This window comes from Athene cunicularia (assembly GCF_003259725.1).
Source record: "Athene cunicularia isolate RWA chromosome 7 unlocalized genomic scaffold, athCun1 chr7_part1, whole genome shotgun sequence".
Classification (NCBI taxonomy): domain Eukaryota; kingdom Metazoa; phylum Chordata; class Aves; order Strigiformes; family Strigidae; genus Athene; species Athene cunicularia.
This window is the reverse complement of record NW_020799107.1, coordinates 15,349,763-15,367,238: the sequence shown is the minus strand read 5'-3', so window position 1 is coordinate 15,367,238 and position 17,476 is coordinate 15,349,763. Positions and strand designations below refer to the sequence as shown.

The 17,476-nt window shown below is 35.7% G+C and overlaps 2 protein-coding genes across 8 annotated transcripts in view; one reads left to right on the top strand and one right to left on the bottom strand.

Moving 5' to 3' along the window:
- Positions 1-44: 44 nt before the first annotated feature.
- On the top strand, positions 45-11,750 carry PDK1 (pyruvate dehydrogenase kinase 1). 3 transcript variants are annotated; one of them, XM_026852390.1, is made up of 11 exons: positions 45-538; positions 3,185-3,326; positions 4,785-4,856; positions 5,465-5,649; positions 5,904-5,993; positions 6,247-6,324; positions 8,340-8,416; positions 9,087-9,185; positions 10,127-10,237; positions 11,326-11,439; positions 11,560-11,750. In XM_026852390.1, exons 2-11 carry the CDS (start codon positions 3,217-3,219, stop codon positions 11,698-11,700), a joined length of 1,077 nt encoding a protein of 358 aa, XP_026708191.1. In that variant the 5' UTR covers positions 45-538; positions 3,185-3,216; the 3' UTR covers positions 11,701-11,750. The 3 variants fall into 3 exon arrangements, with proteins under 3 accessions (XP_026708191.1, XP_026708192.1, XP_026708190.1); XM_026852389.1 differs by lacking the exon at positions 45-538 and adding an exon at positions 1,731-1,923; XM_026852391.1 differs by lacking the exons at positions 45-538; positions 11,326-11,439 and adding an exon at positions 1,720-1,923.
- A 548-nt stretch (positions 11,751-12,298) lies between these two features.
- LOC113482063 (neurabin-1-like) overlaps positions 12,299-17,476 on the bottom strand; it is a 44,745-nt gene continuing 39,567 nt past the window's right edge. For 4 of the 5 annotated variants that reach the window (XM_026852380.1, XM_026852382.1, XM_026852381.1 and 1 more), the window contains one exon: positions 15,566-16,187. In XM_026852380.1, coding sequence (XP_026708181.1) covers positions 16,020-16,187 — 168 coding nt within the window. In that variant the 3' untranslated portion in view covers positions 15,566-16,019. Of the gene's footprint in view, positions 16,188-17,476 lie in introns of all 5 variants that reach the window. The other variant, XM_026852379.1, reaches the window with a different exon arrangement.

Genomic DNA, 17,476 nt, shown 5'->3' with positions numbered 1-17,476 from the left:
CGCCGCCACAAGCTGCCCCCCCCGCCGCCTTCCCCTGCAGCTCGTGTTAGTGCTGCCGCGTGCTCCTGCTGTTGCTTATCACTTCTTAATACGGGCCTTTTTGGCAGAAAAAGACTCTGCTTCCTTCCAGAAGGGAGCCCAGTTGGCTCCTTCTCCGGAGACGAGGAAAGGTCGACATTCAGCTGGAGTTTTTGGCATCACAAAAGTAGTTTGTTGTTTTCTGCAAAACCTGCAGCGCCGAGGAGAGAGTGGGGGCAGTTAGGACAAATGGTAATTGTTAGAGCAGTGACTCAGGTGAGATTTGTTAAGCTTTTGCAAGCTAGCAGCATGCAGCCTTTTAAGGTATAGCACACAGGAGAAACGTTTAACCTCAGCTGGTGCCGACAGCTGAAACAATCATCACTTCTCAGTCACGTCAGTGCCCTACAAAAACACCTTACCCGAATGTTGTTTTAGATGTGTGAGAGAAGGAGCAGGATGCAAATGCCAAGAGCTGTCCTGGAGGACTAGGAATCTAACGCTGACAATGAGTAAATCGGTAACAGGATACTCAGTCTTATACTCTGCACTAAAACCATTTGTAGTTCTCCCAGGTTTGACTGCTTGGAAACAGAAAGGATCACATGAATAGTTCTGTTCTGCATCAAAGCAAAGACTACACGGAGAAAGGTCTTGTAAGTCACACTCAAAAACCTTTTCAAAGCCTGAGGATGGAGCCTTAACTATAATTCAGTCTGTTTTTATACACAAGGCACTCATGTGATAAATGTTTACATAAATGTTGTATATAAATATTTAACTACTTAATAGTTGTATTGCTTTTTATGTTTTTGTAAGTAAAACATAACTGAGAACTAATCCTAGAATCTCAGACTTTGTATAAGTAGGAAGACTTGAGAAGAAAAGTTTGTCTTAACTATCTATTGTCACTTCATCCATTTATTCAGTGTTTCATACATTGCAATAAAATATATCCAATATTTAAAACTCCAGTTTTGTACAGGAACCCCACCAGAATATATACTATCGCTACTATACTTTTAAGGAAAGAATCTTGCAATTCAGAGTTCACTTTGACCTGTATTATTTTACCACTAACATGCTGATAAAATAATGCTTACTTTAAAATCAGTGGTTATGTTCAAGGCACAGTATTTCCTCATGTTGAAAGTTAGGCTACTCTTTTGCTATTAGTACCTGAACATCAGGTAAAGATAATCTGGAAATTTATTTTTTTCTCTTTTGTTTAGGGATTTAATAACAGATAGTAAAAACTAGTAAGAGGCCAAAAAAAAGAGAGCAACAGTGAGACTGTACTTGTCTGTAAGACATTTTGTAGCCGGTTACAATGTGATGGTGTTTTTACCGGGGACTTCTTTTGGCTCCTTTTGCTAACGAGAGCAGTCAAAGAGGAAATCGGAAAATCTGGTAATGTTAACTTTAAAAAAAAAAAAAAGTCTGCTTATAGTTCCTCCAGGTTTCAATCTAACAAAAGAAATATTCCGTAAGCAAATTTAGGTCTGGATCACATACATCAGTCATATCTTGGGCTGTAAGCACACGGTATTTTCTGTAGGAGTCTTACCCATTGTTTGCCTAGGTAGACCATAGCTGCACAGGGGAAACAAAGTCATCTGCCCATTCACTGAAGTCTTGCTTACCCTACGCTGTCTCCTGTATTTGAGCCAGGATTGCAAAGATATGGTTTCCAGATACAAAATTACTTTCTGGAATTTCATTTGCTGAGTATATGAGGCATTTGAAGATTATCTTTACATTCTGATACCTTCAATCTGACTTGTTCATGGAATTTTACCTGAGAAAAGGGAAAGGCCGGTAAGTCATGCCTGAAATGTAATCTGACTAGGGAGAAGAATGAAAGATTTCTGGGCAGAGGTCATATGTAGACAATGCATAATACTGGTGTCACTGGGGAGAAATTTCTTGTAAGCTATTCACTTTATTATTAAGTTAAGCGACATTCTGTCATCGGTGTACTTTATGATATATCTGGGTGTGGACGCATTAAACTACTCCATTTCAATTTGCTGAGGATTTTTCCTCTTGAAGACACTCCCAGCTTCCTTTTTTCTATATCCCTTTCTTTAATCTTCTTCCCTGAATCCCCCTTGCCAAATGGAAGGAGTGAACTGAGCAGAAACACCAGAGTTAAGTTATAGGAGTTACCTGTTGTGAAACACCAAGCCTGAGGTATGTACTTCACTGCAGCAGATGAACAGGTTAGTAAGTTCAAAAGCTGTTTACATGATATTCTCGAAGTCCAGAAAGAAGTCTGGCTGAGAATAAAGTACAGCATTTCTTAGCATCTTCCCCACTATACACCCTCCTTTCTCCCTTAGTAAAATAAGCATTGTGGGAGTAAATTCAGGTCCTGATCTTAAGCACATTTAATTGCCACCCACACAGATGACATCTGTCCTTATAAAAGGACAGGTCAGTTAACAGGTGCATTAATTTAGCCTTAAGCTTTTAAAAATGTAAAAAATTTTAAAAGTAAATTTATGGGAAAACTACTATCGTAATGACTAAGCACAGTAGCTGTCCTACTTCCGTTTCTCTCGGCATTCATGTGAATTCACTCATCTGTCTTCTGTTCCTGTAGGACAGTGAATTTAAACTGCAACAGATCTAGCTGCAAATGAGAGAAATATTAATTTTCTGGAAGTGTTCCAGTATGAGTTATGATAATTCAGCAAGATCAGCGATCAGGCAGGGAGGGTGTATGGGACCATGATACCTTCTCGAGCATCCTTCCCATTAATAGTTTCTAGTGCTGGTTTCATTTACCCTTCTGGCAGGCTCAGAATGACATAGTCTTTGATCAGTGCTGGTTACAGTCAATGTTTGCCGCAAGTAAAATTAACAATTTACATGGATAGAAGTGATATTTAAAGTTTAACAGTATGGCTCTGCAACTATTGCACTAGTTACTCTTTCTATATTGAAGATTATGGTTACTGCAGCAGGGCTGGTAGGTTTCAATATGAGTTTACATTTTGAAATATAAATGGGCTGCTGCCATGAAAGAAGCATTGGCTTACCAGACTGGCTGAGTCAACTTTAAAACCAAACCACAGACATACTACGCAGAAGGTAAGAGTCTGTAGTTCTCTACCATAAGTACTGACTTTATTTTGATGTCATATATTTATTTTGGTCTTAGGATCTGAAAATGCTTGTGAAAAGACTTCATTTATGTTTCTGCGACAAGAGTTGCCTGTGAGATTGGCAAACATAATGAAGGAAATAAGTCTGCTTCCAGACAACCTCCTAAGAACACCTTCAGTTCAGCTGGTGCAGAGTTGGTAAGAACAGTGTCATTTCATACCTTTATGGATGACCTCCTGCATATATACAAGTTGGGGGAAATCATTCTCTTCTACAAAAAGGATATTTCATGTGCTTGTTACATGAACATCACTTATTTAGACTGTGTAAAAATGCCAATATGACCTAAATCAGAAACTAAATCGGAAAAAAACCTTTAGGAGCAATTGGAGAACCCACAAAGAAATTAAAAGTCATTAAGTATTGCAGATAGTCATGGATGAGAGTTCAGTAAAAACAAAAGTACACCAGAACAATGTTTAATAGGGGATTTACCTAAAATGAGGAAGCTAGTTGAAGAAACCAACAGAAGCAGGCATAAAATGCTTGCAAAAGATAGTAGAAACCATTTAAAAGACAGGTTATTGCAGGTTGAGAGTAATGGTGTAGAAAATACAAAGAAAGAAGCAGCTCCCAAAACTAAAACATGTAAACCAGCACAAAGAATATGAGGCTATTAAAATAAAAAGACATCCTCTGAAAAATAAAAGTTGCTTTCAAGTAAGGAACTTACAAATAAGCATGAATTTTTGTAAGATAAAAGCAAAACAAAGAGATTGCTTGGCAACTGCTAAAGGCACATGGCGATCTGGGAAGGCTTTTAAAGTTAAGAGAACAGAAAATCTAGTGAGTAAGTGGGATTGATTAGATGACTGAATATAAAAAGAGCTATCAATGAAGTTGAAGGCTCTTAATGAAACATGAATGCTTAAATTTTTATTATAATAAATGACATTGATCAAATGGAAAATGAATTCCACTTGGACAAATGCAAAGTAGAGCACAGAGAGGAACCTCCCCTCCCTGTATGCTTGCTTGAAAAATGAAATTTTGATGTTACTGGGGATATTCTTTTGAATATGTCAGTTGATGGGCAAGAAGGCAAATAGTGTTAGGAACTAAGTAACAAATGGGGAGGAATATAATTGTACCACTGTGTTAGCCCATTATTCCTCTAAATTGCATGCAGTTCTAGTCACTCCATCCTGAACAGAAAAGACCAAGAGGGATAATCAGAGGGTTGGAACAATTTCTACGTGAGGAGAAACCAAATCAAATTCTTCAGCTTGGAAAATACGCATCTAAGGAAGAGATGGCAGAAATACTTAAATCATGAACAAGCTGGGAAGATTTTCTAATAACAGGAACTCGCTGGGGTTGCAAATAAATGATCACCTACTGGGTTTAAAACACAAGGAAGATGTTTTATGAATTCTAATTAAATCGTGGAATTCAGTGCTCTGGAAATTTTGGAAGAAAACATCATGAATGGATTCAAAAGGACCTAACAAAATTCACAGAGCATAGGTCAATGGGATATATTAAATACATTGATTTGGAAACAGGCAGCAACTTTGAAGACCATAAATTGTTAACTAAAGGGATCTGAGGAAGCATGTTAGAACTGGTCTTTGTCATGTTTCTTTTGTTTAAAGGTATGTCCAAAGTCTTCAGGAGATCCTTGACTTTAAGGACAAAAGCTCAGAAGATTCAGGGGCTATTCACAGGTAAGGATTTGCTGTCACATATGTTAGCATTATGTACTAGGACAGGCAAGAAAACGATATCTTAAGAAAAATTACAGCTATCTCCAGTCTTTACATAAGAATTGCAGTAATGTCACCCCCTGTCCCTAAAAAGAGGGTATATTAAAATGTGAAACAAAGCACTTTTATGCTGCAACATTCTGGTCAGGGCTTTTTTTGTTACGCTGAAACTATGAATATGTTAAACTTGACCAAATGTTTACCAGTTCCTTACTCACAAGGTTGGAACTTACATATGGAACTTTTCACCTGTAGAGTCAGTTTGATTGACCATAACTGCCATTTGACAGGCATGGGATGAACTGCATGAAAATGGTTGGCAGAGTTTTCTCTTTTTCTTGGCAGTAATCAAGATAATAAATAAACAATAATTTTATAAATAATCAATAATGGTTGACTACTGATTGTTCAATGGTAGTCATGTGAAATACACTGTAAAGACTGACCTGTTTTCTTACTGCTGTAGGCACACCTGTCATACTTCTGTACATAGTGGTCTTTGTTTTTGTAGGCAGATAATCTGTTTGCCAGAGTATTAAAGTGAAATACTAACAATGTATTAATTTTAGCTTTACAGATACTGTGATAAAAATCCGCAATCGACACAATGATGTAATTCCTACAATGGCTCAAGGAGTAATAGAGTACAAGGAGAGCTTTGGCATTGATCCAGTGACCTCACAGAATGTGCAGTATTTTTTAGACCGTTTCTACATGAGTCGCATTTCAATTAGAATGCTCCTTAATCAACACTGTAAGTGCCATTGTTGAAAGGAGGGGAAATAATACCTGCACTATATCAGTATATTTTCCTTTCATTTTTAAGTGCTTCAAATGTACTTTCATGCTTCTAAGGAGTACACTATTTGCCTTGCTGTTTATAAACTCAGTCTTAATACAATTCTTAATTGGAATTACAGATTGCCTATAAAATTCTCTCTAGCAAAACTGAAGACACAAACTAAAATTATAAAATGAGGTATTAAATAATATTTTCTTTTTTGGCAGCTTTACTGTTTGGTGGGAAAATTAATCCAGCTCATCCGAAACACATTGGAAGCATTGATCCTAGCTGCAATGTTCTTGAAGTCATTAGAGGTAAATACAGCAGATAAGAACAAGAATCCTGAAAACTTACATGAGAGCCAATACACATCTAGATATTTGTATACTCCTCTTTCCTACCTGGAAAGTGTCACTTTTTCCTATAAACCCAGTTTTTGTCAGAGCATACTAAATCTCCCTGACACTCTCCCAAGTGTTTTCAAATTTTGTTTTTCTTTTTGGCAAACTGTAAAGGCAAAAAAAGAAAGCGGAGGGGGAAATGTAACTTTCTGTGGTTTTGTTATAGATGGCTATGAAAATGCTAAGAGACTTTGTGATTTATATTACATGAGCTCTCCAGAACTCATCCTTGAAGAGTTGAATGGTAAGTGAATATGCGATGAGGCACTCTTGAACATAGCGATGGCTTCTAAAGTAGCTGGTGGTGAAACATTCTCATGCTTTTCATACAGTTAATGTGTTCTCTGTATCTACTGTCATAAACAGTTCTGGGTTGGTTTTTTTAGATCTGGCAGAAACCCTTCCCTATTTTTCCCTTTAATTAGAAAACTGAAATCAGTACAAGTTTTTGACACTACAGCTGTTGATAGAACAGATTTTAGCAGCCTCCTTCCCTCCCTAAGTTTTCTTGTATGTCATCACCCTATACTGTTCCATCTCACTCTGCATTTTCTGTGACACTTAAGATTTATACTAAACATTCCATTCTAATTTATCTTGCTTATTTAGCTATCATGTTCTTGAGTGTACTATATCTAATTACAACTACAAGTCCTGGCAAAACTTCAACCCTTTGGCTGTGACTTGAAAAAAGCAGTTTACAACTGTGTTGCTATGAACTCAGAGGTCAGCTATTATCCTCCTAGTCCTGCTGAATGCTAAAGAGCCTTTCTGACACTTCTCACTATAGTACTTTTCAAGATACTAAATGCCAAGTTCAGACAGACCTACAAAAACAAGAAATAAAAATTGCTTCTACAAGTAACTGCAGAAGCCAAAGTGCAACCACAGTAACTTGGCCTATGAAGCTAAAGGCAAAGAAAGTGTGGCCTTGACTACATGTTCCAGATCTTTTCTTCCTACTGTACAAAACCTGTCATTCTGTATCTAGGTTAAAGGGTTTACGTCTTTCCATTTCTGGAGCATACTAAAAACAGTTGTAGGAAACTGTCAGTCATGCTACCTAATTCTCTGTACTGAGGGGTCGTTTAATGGTGTATGTGCTCCAGAAGCCAGAACAAACAGTTCTGTTTTTATAAAAGTAGTGACCTTTTGCTCAGTGAATTGTGAAGGTGAGTTACACCTGATCCAGGCCAAATGCACATTCCTTGCTGACAACTGAGACCATTATTTAAACCTTAGGCATGGGATCTGGGGGTAAAGGCATGAAGGGAAGCGATTAACTTGAGGACAGGAACCTGACATATTTCAAAGTGTGGGTGTTTGTTCTTTTTCTCCTCCCTCTTTTATTTTTGCTTTAATTTGTTCTAGATCTTTTGACATCACTAATCTTCAACATTTATGTTCATAAAACACTGGGCACTAACAGAGTCTGGTGAGAAATCACTGATTTGTTTAACTGAAAGAACTTAAGAGCTACCAGAATTTTCTGAGCAACCTTTCCTTAATTTTTGATACAATGAATGTGCTCCCATGATATATTTTCTAGAATTTATTCTCTAAAAAAAGTTTGAAAACTATACCAGTTTTATAGACAGAATTATCTGTATAATTCTTGTTAAGGTTTGTGGTTAGAAGTCAGCTAATTTCTAAACGAAGCCAAGAACAGGCTGTGCTGTAGTTACTATTTGGTGCATTATAGGATCATAAGATAATTCAGGTTGGGAGGGACCTCAGGAAGTTTTTAGCCTGACCTCTTGCTCAAAGCAGGGATAGCAATGCAGTCAGACCAGGTTGCTCAGGGTTTTATCCATTTAGTCTTACAGATCCTCCAAGGATGATGACTGCATAACATCCCAGGGCAACCTGTTTCAATGTTTAACTGTCATGGTGAAAAAGTTTTTCTGTTTACCCATTCTGAACCTCTGTTACTTCATCTTACACTCACTGTTTCTTGTTTTCTTGCCACCTGAAGAGCCTGACTGAATCTTCATGATAACCTCCTCACAGGTATTAGAAAACAACTATTATACGCCCTAATCAGTGAAGCCACAGTGGGTTTTAAGATTAAAGCAGCAAGCACATTTGAAATTCTTGAGTATGACTTTTGATTAACATAACTTCTCAAAAGATTTCTGTTCAAATTTTTCTTCTCTTGTAAATTCTCTCACTGATACAAACATACATTCTGAATTACTATGGGAATGAATAAAAGATGCTTAGTTTGCTATTTAATTATTTAGACTCTCTTTTCTCCAGCTAAATCACCAGGACAGCCCATGCAAGTGGTGTACGTGCCCTCACATCTCTATCACATGGTTTTTGAACTTTTCAAGGTCTGTGCATTTACCCTTACACAATTGTTTTACAGTCTCACTAAAGATGTATCCTTGCTTGACTTTTAGAACCAGTTGTAGATAGTGAGTTTTTGCAAATGCAAACCTCTCGCTTTGACTGCAGGAAGATACCTAAATTGTATTAGACAAACAGTAACTGCATAGACAATGAACAGCTTTGGAAGGTGTATCTCCTTTGCCTAGCCACTGAATGCATCCGACACCCGAGTAGACAGCTTTGTCAAAAAAATCTTAAAATGTATAAAGACATGAATTATTAAAACAAGTGAGAATAAGATACATAATTTTGGGGACATCTTCAAATTTGATATAATATATAACAGGTCCTATAGAGCTTTCCTCGAGCAGTTCAATCCTAGACTTTTATTGATCTTTTGCACATACTATGCATTATAAAGGCAAATAAAACTACATTAAAATACCAGATTTCAGATGTTCTAAAAAAAATATTTGAAGTCTGAGTATTCTACTAAGCTATATAAATACTGATACTGAATAAACAAGAAATATTTTTAAAAAACTATTCTAAAACCATACATATTTGTCCTGATTCTGAAATATGTTATAAAAATAACTTTCTGAAATTGATATTTTAAGATAATATACAAAGTGTTAGGAACAGGATTTAAGTTGTACTTGAAAATTGCAGAATGCAATGAGAGCCACCATGGAACATAATGCTGATCGATGCATTTATCCTCCAATTCACGTACACATCACATTGGGAAATGAGGATTTAACTGTGAAGGTACCCACTTTTTTATTATTTTGAAGGTTATTTTGATTAAGTTTTTTTCTCTGTCATAGGCAGCATATTACCAACTTTAGCTGGTGATCTAGTTCTAGCAGTAGATTGTATGTGATGATGAAGTATGTAACTAACAAGACCATTATGGAATTTCCATACTGCATCAGGAGGAAATTCATTATGCAGTCACACTGAAGGCTCTGCAGTAGAATTCTATGCTTTTGTCATGCTCATGTCTTGCCTAGTTTATAAGCAACCATGACTAAAAATGAAGCAGCGTCTTTATACAGTTGTAATATCAGCATTTTGTATGTGACAATGAAAGAGCTATACAAGTGTGAAACAACTGAAAAAAGGGAAATAAACATTGTGTATTTCATGCAAATCAAACCTCCTTGAAGTACAGTTTGCAGACTAATTTCTTTTCTGTACAACATCCATGTTGGATTTCAAAGACCAGCTGCAAGCACTGAGTTTTTCATAGGTATAACTAAACTGTAGTAAAACAACTCTTCTGACTTACTTCTTCAATAATAGGTTTTAATAGATTGTATTTAACTAACAGTATTTCTGAGGAATAAAGATAAAAATACACAGAAACTGGCATTGCTAAAAGGTATAGATAATGAATTCAAACAAAATTATGAACAAGATAAAAGCAATGCACAATTCAAGTAGAATTTCCTTGCTTCCAAAAGATGATGAGTGCTTCTTACGGCAGTATTTTATTTAATGGTTTGGATAAGAGATGAAGGGGAAGGATTCATCTCTCTGGGCATTGCTGTAGCTGAAAGATGAGAATTTAAGAAAACCCATAATTTAATAGGGACAACTTTATATTATGTTTTACTTGAACTTTCTCTGGATTATTGTTTGAGAGAAGCTGTCTTCTATAAAAATGTATTCAGGGACATAATGCTACGTGTTCCTTCTTGTACCAGATGAGTGATCGCGGTGGAGGTGTTCCTATGAGGAAAATTGACAGACTATTCAACTACATGTATTCAACAGCACCACGTCCACGTGTTGAGACATCACGAGCTACACCTTTGGTATGCACATCTTTTATACTTTGTCATCTTAGATATGTTGTCACAAAAGAAACCATTTAGCCAAAGCTATGAAATACTGATTTTATAGATGAGTAACACCATTTGAATATTATAGCTTAATTCAAATATTTTCCTGAAAATAACTGGAAGATTGCATAAAATCCTAAAATACAAAAAAATTCTTTAAACTTGTTCAAGATTGTTTTTCTCTACGAAATATAAAGCTTAGCTATGCTAGATGTACTGCAGTAAGGACAGGACTCTGCATTCTTCTTGCAGCCCCTGAATGAAAGGAAAAATAATTATAGCAACAATTTTGGATCAAATCCATAGTTTCATTTGTACTGTGTAGTCAGTTGTACCATCCCCTGGCAAGGATGAAGATATGCAGATGTGACAGGACATACGAAGAATCTACTTTGGTCTCATGTGAACTTAATAGATGCGCAAGAAATAAAGCCTTAGCTCTCAGTGAGAAGCTCTGAACAGCTTTCCTGAATTTATTCTTTCACACTGCATCATTCAAAATGGGTTTTTAAAATGTATATAGTGTTCTGCATCTAGATGATCGTGCTACTCATTAAACACTAGATCTTTACAGAAAAGTGTGTGTGTTCATTGGGAGATTAAAATTCAGTATATAAAAAAAATATACTTAACACTTCAGGGCTATGTCCTGCTACTGCTGACAGGGCTTGATAGAATTTTAATATAAGCTACAAATTCATAAGTCACTGCTTCTTCAACTTTTTTTTATATATACTGATGATGAAATGTATCTGACTTCAGATTAGCAGCTCTGTGAGGCATAAGACAGACTCAGTACAGTTTTCTCTAATAGTGCATCTCTTTTTGAAGAAGCTAATACAAGGTGTTTGCTAGCAGCGCTGTCTGACGAAGGGGTAGAACAGTTTTCTCATAATCACAATCACTCATGCATTCTTCCATTTCTGGGGGGCATAATAGTTAATATTTGAACGCCTTCTCTTACAGTCAACCATGATGCTTAGTTGTCTATTTACCTATTGAGTTAAACACCACTGATGTTAGATACAGTTACCGAAAATACACTTTTTCTCCTGGATCAGGCTGGATTTGGTTATGGCTTACCCATATCACGTCTGTATGCGCAGTACTTCCAAGGAGATCTGAAACTGTATTCCTTAGAAGGCTATGGTACAGATGCAGTTATTTACATAAAGGTATGATGTAACACTTCATTTTATCAGCATCTCTAATCTACCTGATAATGGAACTCCTTGTTGTGTTACTGTGACTACGATTAAAAAGGAATGACCAGCTACAGTCTTCTCTACTTACAGGCCTTATCAACAGAATCAATTGAACGACTCCCTGTATATAATAAAGCAGCTTGGAAACATTATAAAGCAAACCACGAAGCAGATGATTGGTGTGTGCCAAGCAGTGAGCCAAAGGACATGACCACTTTTCGCAGTATATAGCTTTTTTCTTCAACTTGTTTGTAAGTAGTAGGTATGTCTGTAAAGGGAATTTAAAAGACCTGATTCACACCAAGATGCTGAGCCATATTTGATGTGTGAAAGTAATTTTAACTGGAGTAACAGAAGATTTAATATAATTACTCTTTTCTGGAATTAAAAAAAAAACCTCAGCAAACATGAAACCCAAGAAAAACCCCAAAATTGTACATACTTTTAAATTTTAAGCGAGAACGCCACACTTAGTTTGTTCCACTTTCAGTAGCTAAGTCAAAGGAGCAGTGATTTCAGGTTTTACTGGGACTAATGCAATCTATACCACATCTGGTGAGAAAAGTATTAACTTATATACTTACAAAATTTTTTTAATAGAACTGTTGACAAAGCTCACTGGAGCATTCTTCCATTATACAATATTATCGATCAATGGAAAACTCACTGCTATACCTTTGCACCTGTACAACACTCCCTATTCTTTTATCTTAAGCATGCTGAAGCCTACTTTTGCAAAGTTAAGATATACGTTGCCTACATCAAGGTTTTTTGCAGCTGTAGAAATCACACTTAAGTCTGTAGGGATTAAAAAAAAAAAAAATTAAAAAAAAATCAGTTCTAGCTGTTACCACTGGTATAATGTATCTCAGGTATGTGGTATCAGTCATATTTCTTTGGTTGTAATGTGAATATTTAATACATGTGAAAAACTTATCTTGAGATGATCCTTGTGAATTAGCAGATAGTGTTGGCTTGTGTACAGCAAAGGTATGCTGGTTTGCATTTGCTCGTATTTGTGTAGGTAATACCAAAATGGAGTATCAATGTTCTAGCCCTGGTAAGATCTCAGACTCGGGTATGTCAGGTTACAGTTGTACATGGAAACTACTTTAATAAACAGATTTTAAAAAATTGTCCTTAATAGGGCCATCTCTATTACTTTGACAATACTCCTGAGAAGATAATTTGTATTTACAAAAAAGTGGAATTCAGTTTTTGAAAAGACTTTTTTGTTTGTGGTGTGTTTCTGGCCTTGTTTATGCAGTAAGTGGAAGTCACACTATAACATAAATAAGGTAAGCAGAATGGGTTTCATCTGTCCAAGGCAAACTGTCAAAACATACTGGGAAAGACAGGGAGTGGAATGAGTATTACATTTCAGGTACAAAGTCCTTTTAATAAAAGATTCAACTTCTTTTAATGACTATTGTGCCTACTTTGTTCAAATCATACATATTTATGTTGCACCTTGATCCCTGTCATTCCTTAACTTCATCACTCCTGAAATGTTCAAGATACCAAGAACTAATCCTTTTTATCAGTTAATTCATTGCATGTAATGCTGTGACTTTTGTTCTGCACAGGCATGCAGAATCCCTCAGAAAGAACTGTGCTAGTTTACTAGCTCTGGACAGAGCAGAAGGCGAGACACCACAAGTGAAGGGAATAGCTGGTATTAGAAATTCAAGTCATACTGTTCTAGTTATAGCTGAGTCAGATTAAAGATTATCACCTGCTACCTCCCTAGCCTAGTTCTGAAAAAAAAAAAAAAAAAAAAAGGTTTTACACCCTGGTCAAGCTAATGTAACAGGAGTGATTTACAGAATGGGCTATATACACAGTTACGAGTGACACTCTGAGGGAGGCCTACCTTTGAATCTGCATGGCTACAAGTGAGGAGAATCTATAGGTGTTCTCTTCTTCAACCCTGAAGGAGGATGTATGCAAGAATTTCCACGTACTGTAAAGTGGCTTGTACAAAAGTTAAGAGGGAATGCTTGCAGCTATTGCTTTTACTAACCTAAAGCTGGAAGTTACAACATGGGATTTTAAAAACTCAACTCTGAAGCCGAACATTCTAGATTTTATGCCAAGTTTTAAATGTTTAACTTAATTGAACTGATATTAGTAACATCTGAGAACTACACAGTCTGTTTTCTAGAAAGTTTATTAAAGTATTTCATATGGTATTATTGAAATAAAAACCTTTCATGCTCTCAGCTAGCTACTGATTGAATTCTGATTATTAGAACAACTTGCTGTGTAATTTTGTGTGTCTCCTCACCTGCCACCCTGAACGACTGTAGTAAAAACACAAACGTAGTAAATATTTTGGTTTACTACATTTAATCCTACTTACAAGTTTGATCTTTGATAACTTTTGTGTTTCATTACTGTAATCATTGCTAGCACACTGGTTAAGCTGAAGTGAATCACTGTAGAAAATCAGTATACTAGCTATCAAAATGCTGAGATTAATAGTTTTGTATGCAAATGAGCTCAGTCTTGTACTGTAAAATTAATCTTGTTTGTTTTAACTTTATTTTTTGAAAGAATCACTACAATTACTCATTAAAACTATTTTAAAAATTAAATTTTCAGTTGGTGATTTTGTGGCATGGTACTAAGCTAGTTCCATAGAGCCAGCCTTCTTGTTTAGCATCTGACAGATGTTAAATGCTGTGGTCTGTGATAATCAATGTTCTTATGCTCAGGTGCCAGGTCAGTTTACCATCCAGCTGTAGCCCCCATTTAGCTACAACAGCTCTGCACACAGGCAAGTCTTTGAAACCATTATTTCCACTAGTCTCCTTCCTGAGAAACACACTCTTCACAGCGTGCAATGTTCAGTTTCATAAGCTTAAAGGAAAAAGGTTATACATAGTTGTATCAGTATTCTCTGTTCTAGCTGAAAGCACTTAACCAATAAATAAGCTTCCTCGACTGAATTAAACCACAGTTCAATTAACATGTGTGATCCTAAGCATTTGATCATTCTGTACTTCTAATTCCCTTCTCTTATCAGTAAGGCAGCATTCCTTTCTGGCTCAAGGACTGTAAGTTTGGAGTACAAACTCAAAGATACTGGAAACAAAGTAAATAGGTTAAATCTTGACCAGAGAATTGTTTCTTAATGCACAAAAGTGAAAATGGAACATCTTTTTAAAAGTAATTCTTACAAAGATTTCAGATTTTGTTTATTTTGGAAATGCATAGAGTGCAGAAGCATTTCCACATAGTTCTTTTGCTGAAATTTGTGATAACATTTATACAAAGAAAACCAACTATGAAACAGCAACAGTGAAATTCTTTCATTTAATTAAAATGAAAAACAGTTCATAGATTTAAAGGAGAACTTGGTCCACGTGAGTGAGTTATGTAAGTTTTGTTCTAGTGCATTCTATGCTGAAATTCATATTTGAACTAGTCTATGTCTCTGGAATAATCTAATTAAAGGAAGTACTGTTGCAGAATCTCTAGAAAATAGTATGTAAATATACAAAACACCAATCAATGTTCAAAACTATTCTGAGAATCAAATCCTCCTTTAAAGAAAGAGAAATAATCTGTAGTCTACAATCGAACATTCAAATACAATGCAGAAACCCAGTGCTTCAGTGGTAATTTTTCCTACAATTTTCCCTCAGTATTTTAAGTTTGAAAACCAGTATAGTTTAAAATTAGCAAATATATAAATTTGGTCCACAAAAATCTTGTAGCAGGTAGAAAAGAGAAATACATGTATTGCAAATTGATCTTATTCATAGCATAAATCTATAAAACTATGTATCATTTTAGGAAAAATAGGTTAAAAAAGATCTTATTTATAGGTTTAAACCTTGTCCCAATACCATATGGGTAGTGTACAGAAAACTTCTTATTATGCTTAGTATATGTAGTTCGTGAAAACCACTTAATATTTCTTGTTATTCTCTCAGTAAATTGCAACACAGAATTCCAAAACAATGTGCTACTACAGTGAACTTTGAATGAAAAACCCAGAAATACAAGAATTTAAACAAAATAATCCATAAATTTGAAATACATGCTTTCTGTTTAAATTAATTTGACATTACTGTTTTCTTAAACTTAATTTTTACTATACATCTTTAGTGGCAACAGATAAACAGACTGTCACAGACTGAATTTGTTGGCAGGATTTTTCTATTGTCCCTCTATCAGATTCAACTCTATCAAATGCTGGTTGACTAATATTGGAATGATTTTTAATACTGCATTCTACTTTTCACAAAATCAATTTCAATGAAAAGGGCATATGAGGTCTTAAAAGCACAAATATCACTTAAGGCAGAAAGTTAAATTATTGTCTATTAGTACAGGCAGAGTCAACTAGGAATAAAAATAGTGAAAACATTATTTCTTTTTATTGGGTTGTAATTGGGAGGGACCATAATTAAAAAGTAAAAAACCACCTACCATGTTAAACTGTTGCACTTTCCCTCCTCCCTCAATTGTACAATTATATACAAATCTGTTGAACTTCCTCAGGATGAAGCAAGTCTGCGCTACAACAAAACAGGGTCACTTTAGCAGCTTGATTCAAGAGTGGCTACCACTCTGCCAGTCTTGCGAACTTCTCTCTCCTTCTTTTGAACTTTTTCCTTCTGCTTTTCCAGTTTTTCTTGTGTTTTTCTAATATCCTTAATTTTTTTCTTTATTGTTGATCGGTCATTTTGACTGGAAACTCCCAAAGCCTTTGGGGGGTGGGGAAAGGAAGAAAAAAACCTCATCATTAATTTTTCCTACAGAACTCAACAGTGCTTGCGCGTGAACAGTTTAAAAAAGCGTTAATCACTTTGCTGCATGATAGTCTGTTTATTTGATAAACTTAAGTCCTCAAGAGCATTGTAAATGATCATCTGGGTAACAAGGTAAGGAAACAAGGGCCTACTCTTGTTTGGTTGTGTGGTGACAGCTTCTTGTTGCATTTATAAACACATAGACAAGTGAGAATTTCCAGAAAATAGCATAATAAGTAGTAGTCTCAAAATATTTTCTAGCTCATTTTATACAAGAGGAATTTATATTCAGTAACTAGTCTTTAATTTTTAACATTAAGGATTTTAGAACGTACTACTAGAAAGTATATAAAGTAAAAGGTACACTTTGATTTTCGATCAGTAGGTGGCAGTACCCGATGCGAAGTTACAGACAGCACTCCCTCACACTCTATGGAACTCTGAATGGCACGGGGTGTAAACTAAGTTATAAGTATCAACATCCAAAGTTCCCCAAATAGACAGGCATTTGACAGATGCTTAACAGATATTTCCTCTGTGTCCAAGGAAATATTTGGCAAAATACAGGACATTTAGTGTTGCACATCTGTTCTAAAATGCAGATACATTTTGGAGACTGAAGTTAAGACACGTTTTTTTCCTCCCTAAAACACTCAGATCCTACTATTGATCATTAATAATAATTTGCCTTATGCCAGAATAGACCAATGACCTCATTTTATTCACACATCTTGCCTGTTCAAAATATAGTCTGATAAGGACACCCCCCCCAAGAGTTTAATAGCACTATTAAGGATACATACCATGCAGCTTCCAGAGGTGAAAAAGGCTCAAAAGAAAAATGTAGGGGTTTTTTTCCAGCAGGAGTAAATCCCAAAAACATTTACAACGTCACCAGATAAGATTTTAGCGTTCCCATTTGAAGAGGAGATGGGGAAGAAAGGGGTTTCTAAAACTGGATCCTGCAGTTCTATACATTTGAATTGGCTGGATCTTGTTTTGATATGACCTTATGATTGGGGATAGATGTATCAAGGCCCTTTGGGAAACTATGATTTCCTCAAGATGCAAACAAGGAAGAAATACTTGGTATTTTTCTGATTAAAACTGGCTTGTCTTTAACTGTTCAATCAATTACTAAATTCTCATCTAACTGTATAGTCTCCCAAGTATTTCAAAAGCAAAACTCTAGCCCTTAAAAAGCCACAAAACAGGAGAATAGACTTTGTAGGTTTAAAATATGT

What these genes read in the sequence shown, in the direction of transcription:
- PDK1 (XM_026852389.1), top strand. An exon ending in GATTCAGGGGCTATTCACAG is followed by an intron (nt 4,857 to 5,464) that starts GTAAGGATTTGC and finishes TATTAATTTTAG; the next exon opens with CTTTACAGATACTGTGATAA. An exon ending in ATGAGGATTTAACTGTGAAG is followed by an intron (nt 9,186 to 10,126) that starts GTACCCACTTTT and finishes TTCTTGTACCAG; the next exon opens with ATGAGTGATCGCGGTGGAGG.